Source organism: Orcinus orca, chromosome 2 (genome assembly GCF_937001465.1).
Source record: "Orcinus orca chromosome 2, mOrcOrc1.1, whole genome shotgun sequence".
In the NCBI taxonomy this organism is placed as follows: Eukaryota; Metazoa; Chordata; class Mammalia; order Artiodactyla; family Delphinidae; genus Orcinus; species Orcinus orca.
Genome location: NC_064560.1, coordinates 12,393,970 through 12,412,042, shown reverse-complemented (window position 1 = coordinate 12,412,042; position 18,073 = coordinate 12,393,970). Strand labels below are relative to the sequence as shown.

At 38.5% G+C, this 18,073-nt stretch overlaps 1 protein-coding gene across 1 annotated transcript in view; it reads right to left on the bottom strand.

Annotated features, from left to right (window-relative positions):
• Nucleotides 1–18,073, bottom strand: part of C2H10orf67 (chromosome 2 C10orf67 homolog) — a 92,971-nt gene that overhangs the window by 40,075 nt on the left and 34,823 nt on the right. Inside the window, exons 7-8 of the mRNA XM_049705367.1 lie at nt 10,635–10,700; nt 223–282 (exon numbers count right to left, since the gene is read on the bottom strand). Coding sequence (XP_049561324.1) covers nt 223–282; nt 10,635–10,700 — 126 coding nt within the window. The remainder of the gene's footprint in view (nt 1–222; nt 283–10,634; nt 10,701–18,073) is intronic.

Below are 18,073 nucleotides of genomic sequence, written 5' to 3'. Positions count from 1 at the left end.
CCAGTGACACCTTCCATTCTCACTCCCTCCTCACTGCTCTCACCCACCAGTCCCTCATCTCCCATGCACACGTCTTGCCTCACTTTTAAGTGTTTTCTCCTTCAAACTTGGATGTGGGAAAGTGAAAAGCTTCGGGATGGTGTGTATAGGTTCTTCAAGCCAGATGCCCAAATAAGAAATTAACAGAGTAAAAGAAAAAAAAAAAAGAATTTAAATGCAAACCTTGGCGACTATGGCATCCAACTTTCTTGTCATTTCAAGGTCCGCTTTCTGTTTATTAACCTGTGAAATTAAAGACCCATGTCATTTGTTATCATTTGCAAAGATTAAGAAAGAGAATTTTTGGTAAACTTCTTAAGCAATGGAAGAGTGGCATTTTAAACCATTTCACTGTCCAAACTATTATAGGAATATAAATTATAATACTGAATGTAAATTAGAAGAGAAAATAAATTTGCACCCAGAAAAAAAAGTACTTTATAATAGAGATTATAGGAAAACATGCAATTGTTTGCTTATGTGTATTTATTTTATTAACATTATTGTGTACCAGGCACTGCACTAGACTCTTAGAATAAATAATACATAAACCTTGCCATCAAGCATTTAGGTTCTAGCAGAAAATGGGTTTCTAAAATGCTCCAATTAGGGAATTCCCTGGGCGTCTAGTGGTTAGGACTCTGAGCTTCCACTGTTGGGGGCAGGGGGTGGGTTCAATCCCTGGTGGGGGAACTAAGATTCCCACAAGCCATGAGGTTGGGAAAAAAATTAATTAAATGCTTCAATTAAAAAAAAATTTTTATATATACCAAAAAAGGAAGCAGTGCAAATGTTAGTTAGAAATAATAAAAATATGACCATCCGACTTGAGGAAGAGAACAATAGCTACAGTGTTGAATCTCCCTGTGTAATTGTAAGTGTCCCATGACCACCACCCTCCCAACCAGGTAATCACTATTCTGAATTTTGTGCTCGGGATTCCCTTTTATTTTTTTGATAATTTTTTGTCACTTTTATAGGCTTATCTTTTTACCCCATTGGTATCCTTAAACAATATACAAATTTAGTTTTGCTTATTTTTAAACCTTGTTTAAAAATCATAATGTATGTGTTCTTCCTCCACTTGTTTGTTCCATAGTTTCTGAAATTAACCCATGTTGATACTGGAAACGGTTCATTCATATTGGCTGCTGTATTCAAGTGTATGAGTAGAGCATAATTTATTAATCCATTCGCTGTCAATGAACATTTGGGAAATTCTAATTTCTTTTATACATAATATGGCTTTGAATGTTCCTGTACCTGTTCCCCCAGGCACATGTGCTAGGGATCTTCTGTGGACATTATATGCCTAGGAGCGGAACTCTGGGGCATATGTTAAGAGAATGATCAGCTTCAGAAGATAACCCAAATTTGTTTTCCAAAGTTTTGGTAACAATATACATAGTCCCCAGCAGTTTATGAGAATTCTCTACTCCACATTCTCACCAACACTTGGTACTTTTATATTATTAATGAAATCAAGCACATTTTCAATCAATGTTCATTGGCCATTGAGTTTCCTCTTTTGTGAAGGGCCTGTTAAAAACTTTTGCCCATTTTTCTATTGGGTGGTTTTTTTCTTATTGATTTGAAGGAGTTATTCACATATTCCTGAAAACAGCTTTGTGAATACATAAATGGTGCGAATATCTTTGCCAAATTGGTGGCTAGATTTTAAACTTTCTTTGAGGGGGTCTTCTGGTGAAAAGGGGCCCTTAATTTTTGTGGGGTTGAAATTTTTAACTTTCCTTTTATGCTTTATTTTGTGTCTTGTTTAGGCAATAATTTCTACTTGGAGTTCATATGATTTGTTCCCTAGAATTTTAAAAGACTGTTTTCCCTTTATATTTGAATGCTTAATCCATACAAAATGGGTATGCATCATGTGAGGTAGGGAGCCAGTTTCATTTTATGCAATTGTTGAATCAATTGTTAAGCATCTTTAGTGAAAATTCCACCCTATTTACATTGATCTGTGATACTGATACATATTATTTACGTATGTCTGGTTCTGCTCTGGGTTCTCTATTTTCTCCCAATGGTCTATCCCTGGCCCAGTATCATGATGTCCTAATTACCTTAAATTTATATTAATAGCTTACAGGAGAAATCGCTCCCTACTCCATCATGTCATTGTTTCACTTTGTTTCCTAGCTATTCTTGACCCTTGTTCTTCCATATTAATTTTAAAATAAGCTTGTCAATTCCATGAAAAACCTTGTAGTAATTCTGGTTGGAATTTTATTGAATATAGAGATCAGTTTGGTGAGAACTATTATCTCTAAGATAATCTAGTTTGCCTATGGCGACTAAGTTATAGCTCTCCATTTATTTAGTTTTTGTAATCCCCTTAAGTTTTTTTTAAAGTCTTTATTAATCCCAGTCAATAATTTTTTTTAAGTCTTTATTGAATTTGGTAATATTGCTTCTGTTTTATGTTTTGGTTTTTTGGCCGCGAGGCATGTGGGATCTTAGCTCCCCAGCCAGGGATCAATCCCGCACCCCTTGCATTGGAAGGCGAAGTCTTAACCACTGGACCGCCAGGGAAGTCCCAATAGGTTTTATAATTATTTTCCATGGAGATTTTTACAAATTTTTATGAGATTTATTTATGAGCCCTTTATAAACTTTGCTATTTAATTATAAATTTTTATAAATTATAATTTCTCCTAATTTTTGATTGAGAAATCCAATTGATTTTAGAATGCTGATCTTCTATCCAGCGATCTTGTTAATTTAAATAATTTGTCTTTAAGTGTTTTGCGAGGTTGGCTAAGTGGACAATTGCATCCTCTTTGAATAATAACAGTCTTGTTGTTTTCCATTCTACTCCTCACACCTCTTGCTGTCTTTTTTTCTTATTCTACTACACTGGCCAGAATTTCCAAAATAACTAAAAAAATGGTATTAGGCAACCTTACCTTGTACTGATTTTAAAGAGAATGCTTCCTGTGTTTCACCAAGAAGTCTGTTTGCTGTAGGTTTTACTCTTTAGCAAGGTAAAGAACTTCCTCCTACTTCTCATGGGACAGCAGTGTGTATGTGCACACCTGTGTGTGCATAAGATTGGATGTTATTTTTTCTCAAAGAATTTGCATCAACTCAGAATATCATATAATTTTTCTCCTGTAATCTGATTGTGTGGGGAATTACATTAATAGCTTTTGCCCAAATCCTTTTAAAACTTGTTGCATTCTTTTGAATGTTGCAGCTTGAGCCTAATATTGTTTGTGAGATTCATCCATATTGTTACCTGTCACTCTAAGTTATTCCACAACTAATTTAATTTACTCTAGTTTAGATGGACATTTGAATTGTTTCCAATTTGGGGCTATTACCGACAATGCTGCCCTGAACATTCTTGAAAATGTCTCTCTTTTGTGAGTCATTCTAAGGTATCCTCATCTTAAACAATAGTAGAAGATTTGCCAAACAATTGTCAAAATTAGTTCTCCTACCTTTTGAGAGTTATGAAAGTTCCCCTTGCTTCACAACTTTGCCAACACTTAGTACTGTAAGCCTTTTATTTTTGTTCTTAAACAATCAATCTGGTGTGAGCAATACTGTTTCTTCATGGTTTTACTCTGTTTCACTTATTGTTGAGGAGATTGGATATATTTTTGTAGGTTCCTCATCTGAATTCCCACTTTTCAACTCTTTGCCTATGTTTCTAGTGGATAGTATGTCTTTTATTAAATTGATTTTAGGGCATATTTATATTTTGGGGGTACTCATACTTTGTCAACTCTATGACGTGTGAAATCATCACTACAGTCAAGATAATGAACATACCCACCACTCCCAAAAGTTTCCTTATGCCTCTTTGTCAGTCAGTCCTGCCTCATCACCAGGCAACCACTGATCTGCTTTCTGTCACTATACATTAGTTTGCATTTACGAGAATTTAAAGTAAGTTGAACCGTACAAAGGTATTCTTTATTTTGTCTGGCTTCTTTCACTCAACATAATATTTCTGAGATTCATCCTTGTTGCTGTGTATAAGAACGATCCATTTCTTTTTATCTCTGAGTAGTATTCCACTGGGTAGATAAGGTACAACTTATTTACCCATTCACCTATTAATAGACATCAGGGTTATTTCTCCTACGAACATTTACATACAAGTCTTTGTGTGAATATACATTTTTACTTACCTCAGATAAATACTTAGGAGTGGAATAGCCAGATCACATGATAAGTATAGATATAAATTTTTAAAAGTATTGAAATATTTTCTAAAGTGGTTGGATATTTTACATTCTCACCAGCAGTAAATGAGAGTTCTAGGTGTTCCTCACTTTTGACAACACTTGATGCGGTCAGATTTTGACATTTTAGTCAGTGTGGTGAGTATATAGTGAGTGATAATATCTCCCTGAGATTTTAATTTGTATTTCCCTAAAGATTAATGATGCTGAGCATCTGTTCATGTCATAGTTCGCCACCCATACGTCTTCTTTGGTGAAGTGTCTGTTCAGATTGTTTGCCCATTTAAAAAATTGGGCTGTTGACAGTGTTACTGAATTGTAAGACCATTTTATGTATTCTAGATGCAAATCTTTTGTTAGGTATGTTTTGCAAATATTTTTTCCAACTCTGTAGCTTGCCTTTTCAGTTTTCTTTTAACATTCTGAAGAGCAAAAGTTTTTAATTTTGATGAAATGCAGTTTACACTATTTAAAGAAATCTCTGCCAAACCTGATGTCACTAAGATCCTTTCTTGTGCCTTATTCTATTAATTTGTGGGTTTAGCTATTACATTTAGATTTATGATTCATCTCAAGTAAATTTTTATATGAGGTATGAGGCAAGGGTTGAGGATCATTCTTTGCCTATAGCTATCCAATTATTCCAGCATCACCTGTTGAAAGGATCATCCTTTCCTGCTTGAATTGCCTTGGCACCTTTGTCAGAAATCAATTCATCATATATGACCCAAAGGGTCTACTTCTTGGCTTTCTATTTTATTCCATCAATCTATACGTTTATCCATATGCCAATATCACTTTATCTTGACTACTGTGCCTTTAAAGTAAGTGCTGAATTCAGGTTGTGTGAGTGCTTTCTCCAGCTTGTTCTTTTTCAAAATTGTTTTAACTATTCAAGGTCCATGAATTTCCATATACATTGTAGAGGAGCTTGTTGATTAAAAAAAAAAAACCTGCCGGGATTTTGATTGGGATTGTATTGTATCTATAAATCAATTTAGAGACAACTGACAGATTAATAACATGCATCTTCTGAACCACGAACACAGTATGTTTCTCCATCTAGTTAAGTCTTCGGTTTCTCTCAGCAGTGTTTTGTATGGTTTTGTACATTTTCTGTCAAATTTATCCATAACCATTTCATATTTTTATGTTATCGCAACTGGAGTTTTTTAAAATTTCAATTTTTGATTGTTCATTGTTAGTACATAGAAATGCATTATTTTGATCTTTGTAACCTTGCTAAATTCACTTATTAATTCTAGTAGTTTTTTTGTAGATTCCTTAGAATTTCCTATATAAATGATCATGGTTATCTGGGAATAAAAACAGTTCTACTTTTTCCTTTCTAATCTGGATGCCATTTCTTTCTTTTTCTTGCATATTATATTGGCTAGGACCTAAAAAACAATGTCTAGTGGAAGTGATAAGAACAGAGAGTCTTGTCGCATTTTCTGATCCTAGACTTAAAACATTTAGGCTTTCACTATCAAATGTACTAATGGTTATGTTTTGTAGGTGCCCATTATAAGCTTTAGAAGGTTTCCTTCTATTCCCAGTTTGCTGAGAGCTTTTATCGTAAATGTATACTGGACTTTCTCAAATGCTTTTTCTACATCTATCTGCCCCCTGGCTCCAACGTTTTACATTTTTCCCACATGCAAAATACATTCATCCTCATCCAAGGCCTCAAAAAATCTCATTCTATAACGGCATCTGCTTGAAGTCAGGATCTCATTACTTAAATCAGGTTTAGGTGCAGTTGAGGCTCCTTGAATAAGTCTATCTTGATTGGAAGACCCAGGAACTGAAGAGACAAGTTATCTGACCCCACAGCCAACATACCATGATGGGACATAGGATAACCACTAAAGACTCTCCCCTTGGGTCATGGATTTATCTATTCCCACTGGAAATGTGTGATGGTTCCTAGGCACAGAAATTCAGACATGTATTTTATTAGAGTAAATGTCTGGGTTACCAAAATATCAGTTTTCTAGCTGAATGGCCAAATGCTGGCATGTTACAGGTAATAGAACTGGACAGACTTGAAGCATGGCTCAGAGGGAACTCAGGCAACAAGGAAACCAGTAACGGAATCAAAGCCCACTGCAAAGATAACTCAATGCTGTGCCCTCAGAATGAGCGGCTAGAACAACCTTTGTAACTCCTTTCTATCTCAAGTCTGGATTGTTCCTAGAAATAAGGTGCACTGGGATGAAGTAGATAGAAAATTAGTTAAGGGTAAGAGTTCAATTATGGTAGTTTTCTGATAAGGACCCTCTTTTTTGTTAGCTTCACGATCAATGAAAGTTCAGGTTACAAAATCTACATATAAAAATCAGTAGCATTTCTATACACTAACAACGAATTATCTGTGAGAGTAAAAAGAAAATGATGCCATTTACAATATCACTAAAAGCAATAAAATATTTAGGGATAAATGTAACCAGGGGGGTGAAAAATCTCTACACTGAAAACTACAAGACACTGATGAAATAAATCAAAGAACATACAAATAAATGGAAAGAAACTTCATGCTCATGGATTGGGAGAATTAATATTGTTAAAATGTCCATACTACTCAAAGCCATCTATAGAGTCAATATAATCCCTATCAAGATTCCAGCGGCACTTTTTACAGAAGTAGAAAAACAATCCTAAAAATTATATGGAGCCACAAAGTCCCCCCAAAACCAAAGCAATCCTGAGAAAGAAGAATAAAGCTGGAGGAATCATACTTCCTGATTTCAAACTATATTATAAACCTATAGAGTCAAAACAGTATGGTGCTAGCATTAAAAACAGAGACCTAGACCAATGGAACAGAATCAAGAATATGGTCAACTAATATTTGACATGGCAGCCAAGAATACTCAATGGAGAAAAGACAGTCTCTTCAATAAATGGTGATGGGAAAATTGAACAGTCACATATAAAAGAATGAAACTAGACCCCTATCTTACACCACTCATAAAATTAACCCAGAATGGATGAGGGACTTAAATGTAAGACAGGAAACCATAAAACTAGATGAAAACATAGGGGAAAAGCTTCTTGACATGGGTCTTGACAATGATTTTTTTTTTGGATATGACACCTAAAGCACAAGTAACAAAATAAAAAATAAACAATTTGGGACTGCATCAAACTAAAAAACTTCTGCAGAGCAAAAGAAATAATCAACAAAATGAAAAGGCAACCTACAGAATGGGAGAAAATATATGGAAATCATATATGTGATAAGGGGTTAATATCCAAAATACATAATGATCTCATAAAACTCAATAGCAAAACCCCAAATAATCCAATTAAAAAATGGGCAGATGATATGAGTAGACATTTTTCCAAAGAAGATGTTCAAACGGCCAACAGGTACATGAAAAGGTGCTCAACATCATTAATCCCTGGGAAAATACAAATCAAAACCACAATGAGAGATCACCTCCCACTTGTTAGAATGGGTTGCCACTGAAAAGACAAGAGGTAACAAGTGTTGTCAAGGATGTGGAAAAAAAGGAACTCTTGTGCACTTGTTGGTGGGAATGTAAATTGGTGCAGCCGGTATGTAAAACAATACACAGGTTTCTCAAAGAATTAAAAATGGAACTACCATATGATTCCACTTTTGGGTATTTATCCAAAGGAATCAAAACACTATCTTGAAAAGATATATGCATCCCATGTTCGTTGAAGCGTTATTTACAATAGCCAAGACATGAAAGCAACCTAAAAGTCCATTAATGGATGAATGGATAAAGAAGATGTGGTATATTTATCCAATGGAATATGATCCAGCCATAAAAAAGAAGGCAATCTTGCCATTTGAGACAACATGGATGGACCTGGAGGGCATTATGCTAAGTGAAACAAGTCAGATAGACAAAGACAAATACTGTGTGATCTCATATATGTGGAATCTTAAAAAACAACAACAACAACAATAACAAAAAACTCATGGATACAGAAAACAGATTGGTGGTTGCCTGAGGCAGGGGGTAGAGGTGGGACCAAAATGGGTGAAGGTGATCAAAAGGTACAAACTTCCAGTTATAAGATAAGTAAGTCCTGGGGACGTAATGTACAGCACAGTGACTGTAGTTAACAACACTGTATTGTATATTTGAAAGCTGCTAAGAGACTAAATCTTAAAAGTTCCCATGATACGAAAAAAATTATGACGGGCATTCCCTGGAGGTCCAATGGTTAGGAATCCATGCTTTCACTGCCGCAAGCTGTGTTGCACAGCCAAAAGGAAAAAGAAAAAAACTGTGTAACTTCACGTGATGATGGGTATTAAGTAACTAGACATATTGTGGTGATGATTTTGCAATATACACACGTATCAAATTAATCATTATGCTGTATACCTGAAACTAATACGATGTTATATGGCAATGATATCTCAATTTGACCAAAAAAAAAAAAAAAAAAAAAAGGATAAAGGAAAGCCACCAAGCATAGGAATCACAGAAAGATTCAAAATTATTTCATATGCTTCTACTAAAACTAACTAAGGGTACATCGTTCCATACTTTATTGCTTACCTATATTTACTGATCCTGCCTTTTTACTACAACCTCTTTGACTTTTTAAACTAGGCTCTTAATAGTCCAGAAAATAAACTGTATTGAAAACAGTAATAGACAAGCATGGAACAAAAACCCTTCAGGGAGCACGTCTTTTAATTTTTACAAAGTGACTCTGGTCAACCCCACCTTCTTCCACTCCTCCATCTGGCCACAATCACAAATCTCCATTTCTGGAAAAAAGCACTGTAGCAACAAAGAAAGCCCTAATAGCCACAAAGCCAGCCTCCCTTCCAAGTGAATAACAGAATCCCTTGGTGGGGGGAAGGGGGTGCCAAATAGTGATCTTGTTGGGCCCAAAGTTATGCCATGGAAACCCAGTCCTAAGAAGAACCTTAAGTACACTCCTTCTACTGAAAATATGAGCCTCCAGACCAGCTCTGAACACGCTGAAGGCTCTTGTGCTGTCGTGAGGTTTGCGACGCAAGATCTTGCTGCTTGGCAACAAGCGTGGTGCTCAACTTCTAAACAGCAAAATAAAACATGATTGGTTCCCCATGGGCAATATAATAGCACCAGTTAACCGCTTACAGTTCAAATAGAGCGGCAAAGTAATTCACAAACTGTGTAGTCCGTTCCTAGCATAGGCACGAACTCATTGATGGAGTAGTTTAATTTCTTCTCTGATACTGCTAACAAACTGACAGTTTAACATCTGCTTCCCACTCTATAAAAACACTTTGTATTTTAATGACAATGTGCACATTTAGTTGTTTGTTTTCAGAAGCAACTCCTGGACTGGGGGGAATGACAGAAGAGGAAGGGGGTGGGGCAGAAATCGACCACGTATACTCAGTTCATGGAGATGACTTTTATACGCCAGGGGTTTAAAAGTAAAGAGTTCAAAATAACACATTTGTTAACACATGGTTTCTGTGGATAGCTAACCATAATTTTTTTCCTGGCCTGCATTCCCAAGTTGGTTTCATAGAAGGCTTTATTGTAGTCCCAGAGCATTGTTTTGCATTAATTTCTATGACAAGGCACCCAAAACACATGGTGCTGAGAGTAACAAAACAGAGTTAGGGAAACAGTCATGACTTGGCACAAAGTGTGACAAGCTGTAAAAAAGGGAATGTTTCAATATCTGAAGTGGTGTTGATTTCCTATGAACAACCTTTTCTCTTCTAAACAGTATCATATTCTTTTCAAGCACATTTAGAACGCAAGTCAAGCTGTGTTTTATTTTTGATTATAATAAACACAGTCAGTTTACTGTAACAAAGACATAGTAGTGGTGATCAGTTGAAAGCCAAAGTACGACACCATGAGCTGGACGGGGGGTGAAGTCGGGGAGCCTGGGGGGGGGCGGGCGGGTAGTCAACTGATAAAATAAAAGACCAGCCGTCTGGAAAGTTCGCTTAAAAGAACATAAAAAGGCAGTGTTTTCTTATGAGACTAACACAGAATGCCAAAATATCTGGCTGGGCTCTTTTTTGTTGTCACTTATGGCAATTTGTAACTAAAAATAGTAAATCCTTCAAAATACTGGGCTCTCATATTTGTTTTTTTAATCCCTATAATAAAATACAAAAATTTTGTACACTGCTTTAAATTGTAATACTCTTTCTTGTATAAGACTCTTCTACATTGTATGTATATTTATTAAAGAACTACTCAAATTGTTTTCTCCAAAACAATCATTAAAAAATGTTTATAATTACGCATGCATTTAGATTATGGATAAAGGTGAAATGAAGAGTTCACAGTAAATAGTTACAAATAAAGTTTATAAAACTTTCATGATTAAGTTCCTGGATTCAAATTTATTAAGAAATAATGTAAATCCCCTTACCATTTCTTGCACTAATGATTTTTCAAACTCAAGCTCACATAGTAATTTGTCTCTGCCATTGACTAGCTGAAAGAGAGGAATATTACATTTTGATTAAAGGTAAGAAAATACTCAAGAGTCCTCCTCAGTGAAATCTAGTGAAACATTTTGATTCTAAATGTGAGGAAAATGGATCCCAGTATGATCAAAGCAAAAATTAAATGTCCATAGATTACCATGTAATAATGATATACTACTATATAATTATTTTTATTATATAAGCAAGCAAAACATACATAAAAATGCCGATTTATTTACAACCTTTCTCACCCTACCCCCCAAAAAATGTGACTCAATGTCTAATAAAGCAAGTCCTACTCTATCAAAAAGAGCAATTTTGCTTTACTCATTATATGAACCATTTCTCTTATTTTAGGTTTTGGTGCTATATTTATATGCGTATCAAGCCATATTCATAACAATTGAAAACAGCCATCAAAGCATATACTGCAGGGCCTTTGTACCAACTTGACTTGCTTCAGTATTTTATTTTTTATAAATTTATTTTACTTTATTTATTTTTGGCTGCGTTGGGTCTTCACTGCTGCGCACGTGCTTTCTCTAGTTGCGGTGAGCGGGGGCTACTCTTCGTTGCAGTGCGTGGGCTTCTCACTGTGGTGGCTTCTCTTGTTGCGGAGAACAGGGTGCATGGGCTTCAGTAGTTGCAGCACGCAGGCTCAGTAGTTGTGGCTCACGGGCTCTAGAGCACAGGCTCAGTACTTGTGGCGCACGGGCTTAGTTGCTCCGTGGCATGTGGGATCTTCCTGGACCAGGGCTCGAACCTGTGTCCTCTGAATTGGCAGGCGGATTCTCAAACACTGCGCCACCAGGGAAGCCCCACCTCAGTATTCTAAATGATTATTTGCAATTTGCATGTAGTATATACACTGACAAAATTCAACCCTTGGTTTTGACATCCATTCAATTCAATTAATTCATATATTCATTAATTTAATAAACATGTATGGAACACCTTTCAGATGCCAGACATTTTGTTCGGCTGTGGAGGTAGGGAAATGAAGTTAAACAGATCCCTTCCCTGGAGCACCTACAGTATGCTAGGAGAGCAATGTGAACAAAATAACTGTAACACATAAGAAAAAAGGTTAATAAGTCAAATCTTCAGGTAGTCGAAAAGCATAAAAATCCACATAACCTGGCAACCGTAATTATAACAAGTTCTGCTATACCTGGTGTCAATGGCACAGAAGGGCCATTTGACAAGGGTCTTGAAGGATCTGCAGAAGTTCAACAAGTTGGAGGAAGAGAAAATGGCAATAAAAACAGCAAAGTAACCACAGAGAAGCCTGGAGTAATGGAGGAACTGGAAAAAGTTTGGTGTTTGTGGACCCAGGGTGCATAGAGACAGGAACGGCAGGAAATGAAGGGAGACAGAGATTCAGGGTGATATTATGAGGGGGCTTGTTCACCTCAATTAGGAGTGGCAGACTGGTGTAAAGTGCAGAATAGGGGTTGGTTCAAATCAGAGCTCTGCTGCTTACTAGCTGTGTGGGTAAATTAATTCTATGCTTCAGGTCTTCGTTGTCTCATCTATAAAACTAGGATAATAAAACCTACTTTGAAGAGTTCTTCTGAAAAGAATTTGAGACAGCAAATGTGAAAGTGCTTAGCTGCTCCCGGCACATAAAAATCACCCAGAACATTTTGAGGTAGCCTGATTTTATGCTGAAGGCAATGGGAAGCCACTGAAGGTTTTAGCACGTAAGATTAGGGTATTAATAACCATAGCAGGGGTGTGGAAGCTAGATTTGAAGGGGATGAGAGTGGAGACAGGAAAATGAAGTAGGAATCTATGGAAATGATGGGGCCTCAACTAAGTCTGTGACAATGTTGTTGCAGAGAAAGGGGATGGGGGTAAATTTTGGAAGGAATGTCTACAGACCTAATGACCAACTAGATATAAGGTATGAAGGAGAGAGTAGATGGGAATTCCCTGGACTCCATGCTTTCACTGCCGAGGGCCAGAGTTCAATCCCTGGTTGGGGAACTAAGATCCCACAAGCCATACCATGCGGCGTGGCCAGAAAAACCAAAAAGAGAAAGTAGAGAAGGACCCTAGATTTGTCACTTGGTCCTCTGGGATAGATGCCAATGTCATTCATTTAAGTGGGGAACACAGCCAAGTCCAGATGTGAGGAGTAATGAGTTCAAGATCTGACACTGAATTTGATGAAAATGTAAAGCTTTTTTTTTTTTTAGCAAATATTTTTGAGAGCTAACATGAAGGTAATAAAGGATTGACACAGTTCTTGACCTCCAGGGAGCAAATAGTCCCAGGTATGCGGGGGCACAGAGGAAGCCCCTAATTACCATAGGGGACAGAAGGAGACTGTCAAAGAAGTCTTCCCAGTGCATGTAACATGGAAATTGAGGGTGAGGACAGAGTTAATATTACAGATGTGGTGTTCAGGGAAAACATGAAGCAGGGGGAAGGTTCAGAAGTCATTTGTAACCAGATGTGCCAGTTATGGGAGAGTCTGAAGTCAGCCAGAGAGAAAACAAAGACCAAGGATAAAGAGAATTCCCAAGAATGGCATTCAAGTGAAAGATGGAGAAGAAGGAACCATTGACAGATATTGCTTGGGAAGGTGTGAGGGAGTGAGCAAAACATCAGAAGCAAGCACTGCTGCAGAGGGCATCTCTGACATGGGGCATAGTCCTGCCACAGAGAGTAGAAGATTCAAGAAGGAATGAGACTGAAAAGGATTGAGGGCAAGATGAACCTCATGGTGACCTTACCAACAGGAAAAACTAGCAACAGGGGTGTGAAGAAGGGGCTAGTAGATACAGGTTTCTTTTAGTTGATATTTGAAGAAGAGTGAATGGTAATTACTTCAGGGGTGATCAGGGTCAAGGGACACCACCCAGAATGATGGCTTGGCTGTATCTGAAGGCCAGAGGGAAATGCTTAAAGGCATATGAGAGAGAGAGGGAGAGAGAGAGAGAGGCTGATGAAGAAAGGTCCCAGAAGAAGAAGAAGGAAGCTTGTGAAAATGACTATACTACCCAAAGCAATCTACAGATTTAATGCAATACCTATTAAATTACCAATGGCATTTTTCACAGAACTAGAACAAAAAATCTTAAAATTTGTATGGAGACACAAAACACCCCAAATAGCCAAAGCAATCTTGAGAAAAAAAATGCAGCTGGAGGAATCAGGCTCCCTGACTTCAGACTATACTACAATGCTACAGTAATCAAGACAGTATGGTACTGGCATAAAAACAGAAATATAGAACAATGGAACAGGACAGAAAGCCCAGAGATAAACCCATGCACCTATGGTCAACTAATCTATGACAAAGGAGGCAAGGACATACAATGGAGAAAAGATAGTTTCTTCAATAAGTGGTGCTGGGAAAATTAGACAGCTACATGTAAAAGAATGAAATTAGAACACTCCCTAACACCATACACAAAAATAAACTCAAAATGGATTAAAGACCTAAATGTAAGACCAGACACTATAAAACTCTTAGAGGAAAACATAGGAAGAACACTCTTTGAATAAATCACAGCAAGATCTTTTTTGACCCACCTCCTAGAGTAAGGGAAATAAAAACAAAAATAAACAAATGGGATCTAATGAAACTTCAAAGCTTTTGCACAGCAAAGGAAACCATAAACAAGACGAAAAGACAACCCTCAGAATGGGAGAAAATATTTGCAAATGAATCAATGGACAAAGGATTAATCTCCAAAATATACAAACAGATCATGCAGCTCAATATCAAAAAAACAAACAACTCAATCAAAAAATGGGCAGAAGACCTAAATAGACATTTCTCCAAAGAAGACATACAGATGGCCAAGAGGCACATGAAAAGCTACTCAACGTCACTAACTATTAGAGAAATGCAAATCAAAACTACAATGAGGTATCACCTCACACTAGTTAGAATGGGCATCATCAGAAAATCTACAAACAATAAATGCTGGAGACGGTGTGGAAAAGGGAACACTCTTGCACTGCTGGTGGGAATGTAAATTGATACAGCCACTATGGAGACAGTATGGAGGTTCCTTAAAAAACAAAAAATAGAATTACCATATGACCCAGCAATCCCACTACTGGGCATATACCCAGAGAAAACCATAATTCAAAAAGACACCTGCACCCCAATGTTCATTGCAGCACTATTTACAATAGCTAGGTTATGGAAGCAACCTGTCCATCCACAGACAAATGGATAAAGAAGATGTGATACATATATACAATGGAATATTACTCAGCCATAAAAAGGAACGAAATTGGGTCATTTGTAAAGATGTGGATGGACTTAGAGACTGCCATACAGAGTGAAGTAAGAAAGAGAAAAACAAATATTGTATGTTAATGCATATATGTGGAATCTAGAAAAATGGTACAGATGAACCAGTTTGCAAGGCAGAAATAGAGAACAGAAGTAGAGAACAAACGTATGGACACCAAGGGGGGAAAGGGGGGTGGTGGGATGAATTGGGAGATTGGGATTGACATATATACACTAATATGTATAAAACAGATAACTAATGAGAACCTGCTGTATAGCACATGGAACTCCACTTTGCTGTACAGTAGAAACTAACACAACATTGTAAAACAATTATACCCCAATAAAAAAAAATTCAAAAAAAAAAAAAGGAGGAGGAAGAGATGGAGTCAGGCAAATGGGTGGAAGGATGGGTCAAGGCAAAGAAGAATGTCCCCTCTTCTGATGAGAAGGAGTAAAGGTGAGGCTAGGTAAGCTAAGTGACAGGGTGAGCAAGAGAGTGGAGAGGGGAAAAAAAATCCAGGAGTCCACTGTGTTCTCTGTGAATTAGAGAACCGCGAGGAGGAATGGAATATGGAGTTGGGGAAAGTGGTAATGATGGAAAGAGCGGCAGTGGGTGGTTAGAAAGGGTGCTAATTACAGATACAAATGACTACCTATAAAATAGATAAACAACAAGGTCCTACTGTAGAGCAAAGGGAACTATATTCAATATCCTGTGATAAACCATAATGGAAAAGAAAATGAAAAATAATATATATATGTATATATATAACTGAATCACTTTGCTATACACCGGAAACTAATATAGCATTGTAAACCAACTGTACTTCAATCAATCAACCAATAAGTTTTTTTTTTTTAAGGATGCTAATTAGATCCGAGGGAAAGGATGGGTAGAGGGAGGGCATAGCACCTAAAGGCAAGGATCAGCTTGTCTCCAATGGCACAGCTCAATCCCTGAGCAAGGCCGGGGAACAGTGGGTACTGGTTACATGAGAGCCTCAGAAGGGGAGGTGGTGGTGTAGTTGAAGATGTGAAAGGCTGAACAGTGGGTTTAGAAAAGTAAAGGAATGAGAAGTGGAAGGAAAGGAAAAGATTTTGTGTTGAGTCTTATACCTTGGTCTGAAAAGAAGTGTCATTAAGTTTACAATGGGCATCAGTTACTGGCGAACACCAAGGCCCTTGGCCCCAACCCTTCCTGCCTCCGTAGATGTCTCTCAGCAATGATCTCTTCTCTCTGTTGTACTTTTACCCTCTCATTCTTCTTTCCATCGACGTCATTTAAAAATACTCTAGTTTCATCTTTTAAAAAATTCCTTCCTCAACCCCATGTCCCCCTCCAACTACTCCCCGACCCCTCCCTGGCCATTCGCAGCCAAACTTCTAGAAAGTTGCACAAACCCACTGTCTCCACGTCTGCATTCACCCCCCATTCTCAACTGCTTCCACGTTCCAGTAAATGACCCTCATTAATTACCAGGGTCATTTTACTTGCCAAAGCTAATTGTCCAATCCTCCCTTTTTAGCCTTTTGCACACCTGGCCTCCGGGCAGCGCTGGGCACGCGGAACGAGTCCTTTCTCTTTGAAACTCTTGCCTGGCTTCTGTGATAGCCACTCTCTCTCCTGCTTTCCCCCTGCTCTACCTCTATTGTCATTTTCATTTGAATGTCAGTCTTCACTTCTCTCTGCTTAATCTCTCCGGCCTTCAACCTTCTTAAAGACCACAGCTTTTATTGCCTAACCATCTCTTGAATTCATCCATCCCCTTCATCCCCGTGTCACCGCCCTCCTTCTGTTTCGGGACTTTATATTTCCCCTAGTTACGGACGCGCAGGCTCAGCGGCCATGGCTCACGGCCCTAGCCGCTCCGCGGCATGTGGGATCTTCCCGGACCGAGGCACAAACCCATGTCCCCTGCATCGGCACGCGGACTCTCAACCACTGCGCCACCAGGGAAGCCCTATACAAGAAATCTTTTAACTGGCCTCTCTGGCTCTGGATTTTCCTCCCTCCCGTTCACCTTTTTTCTGAAACACGAATTCGATCCTGCCCCAACGTTCAAAGCTCCCCATCCATTCAGAAGGCAACTCAAACCCCTTGGAATAACACTCCTCCATGATGCGCCCTGCTTCTCACCACCCCTGTTCCCACACCTCCTTCCGGCCAAAGCAAGTCATGTGCCCTCTCCCTTCTTTTGTTCTGGCTCATCCACCTCCCCTTCACCCTTTCCTGCTAACGCTGACCTTGCTTCCAGGAGTCACCTCGGTGCCCTCCCTCCAGCCTTCCCCGATCCTTTACAGTCCAGGCTGTCTGTGCGACCACCTGCCCCCACGGCAAGCAACGCTGCCCTGCTTCCTGACACTGATCACACCTGGGCTATAATCTCTGACGACTGTCCCCTCTCAGAAGGAAATTCATATTTACAAATTTATAAATTCATGTATTCAGCCACAGGTGGAACACAGACTCAGCTGTCATTTGATTATTAAAATTTAAACATAAAAGCTACCGAATCCCATAATTGACAGCATTTAGCCCATGGAGACGGCAAGAGGTCAGCCTACACAAATTCCATCCCACTTTCAACTTGTTTTTAATTGCATCCTGGACTGAAAAGGGGAATATGTAGCTTATCCAGAGGCTTCTGAGCTGCCCCTTTCCTCTCTTCCGGTTCTGTTTACTCCTCCCTCACACCCCAGACTCCCCCCTCTCCCTGCCCCAACACAAATTCTCACCACGTGGTCTCACCAGATCCCACCTCCTGCTCCAGCCATAGCAAATCACAGAGTTCCACGGGCGTAGCTTACACTTTATGCATTCACACGCTGCATGCAGCTCTTCCGCCCTCCTACCCACCTGGAAAAATCACTTCAAGCGAAGGAGTGTGAGATAGGTGTGGAAGAATAGGTGAAGCCTTTTTCTAGAACCTTCCAGGTAAAGCCAGGCATCTCTTCTCTATGTACGTACTTCTATTACAGTCCCTATCACCCTGCCCTATGGTTTTTGTCTCTCCCTCCAGACTTGATCTCCCCCACAGCAAGGCTGCATGTGTGTATATAACACTTTTGTATCTCAGCAGTGCCTGGCACTAAAAGGCATCTGATGAACATTGCTGAATT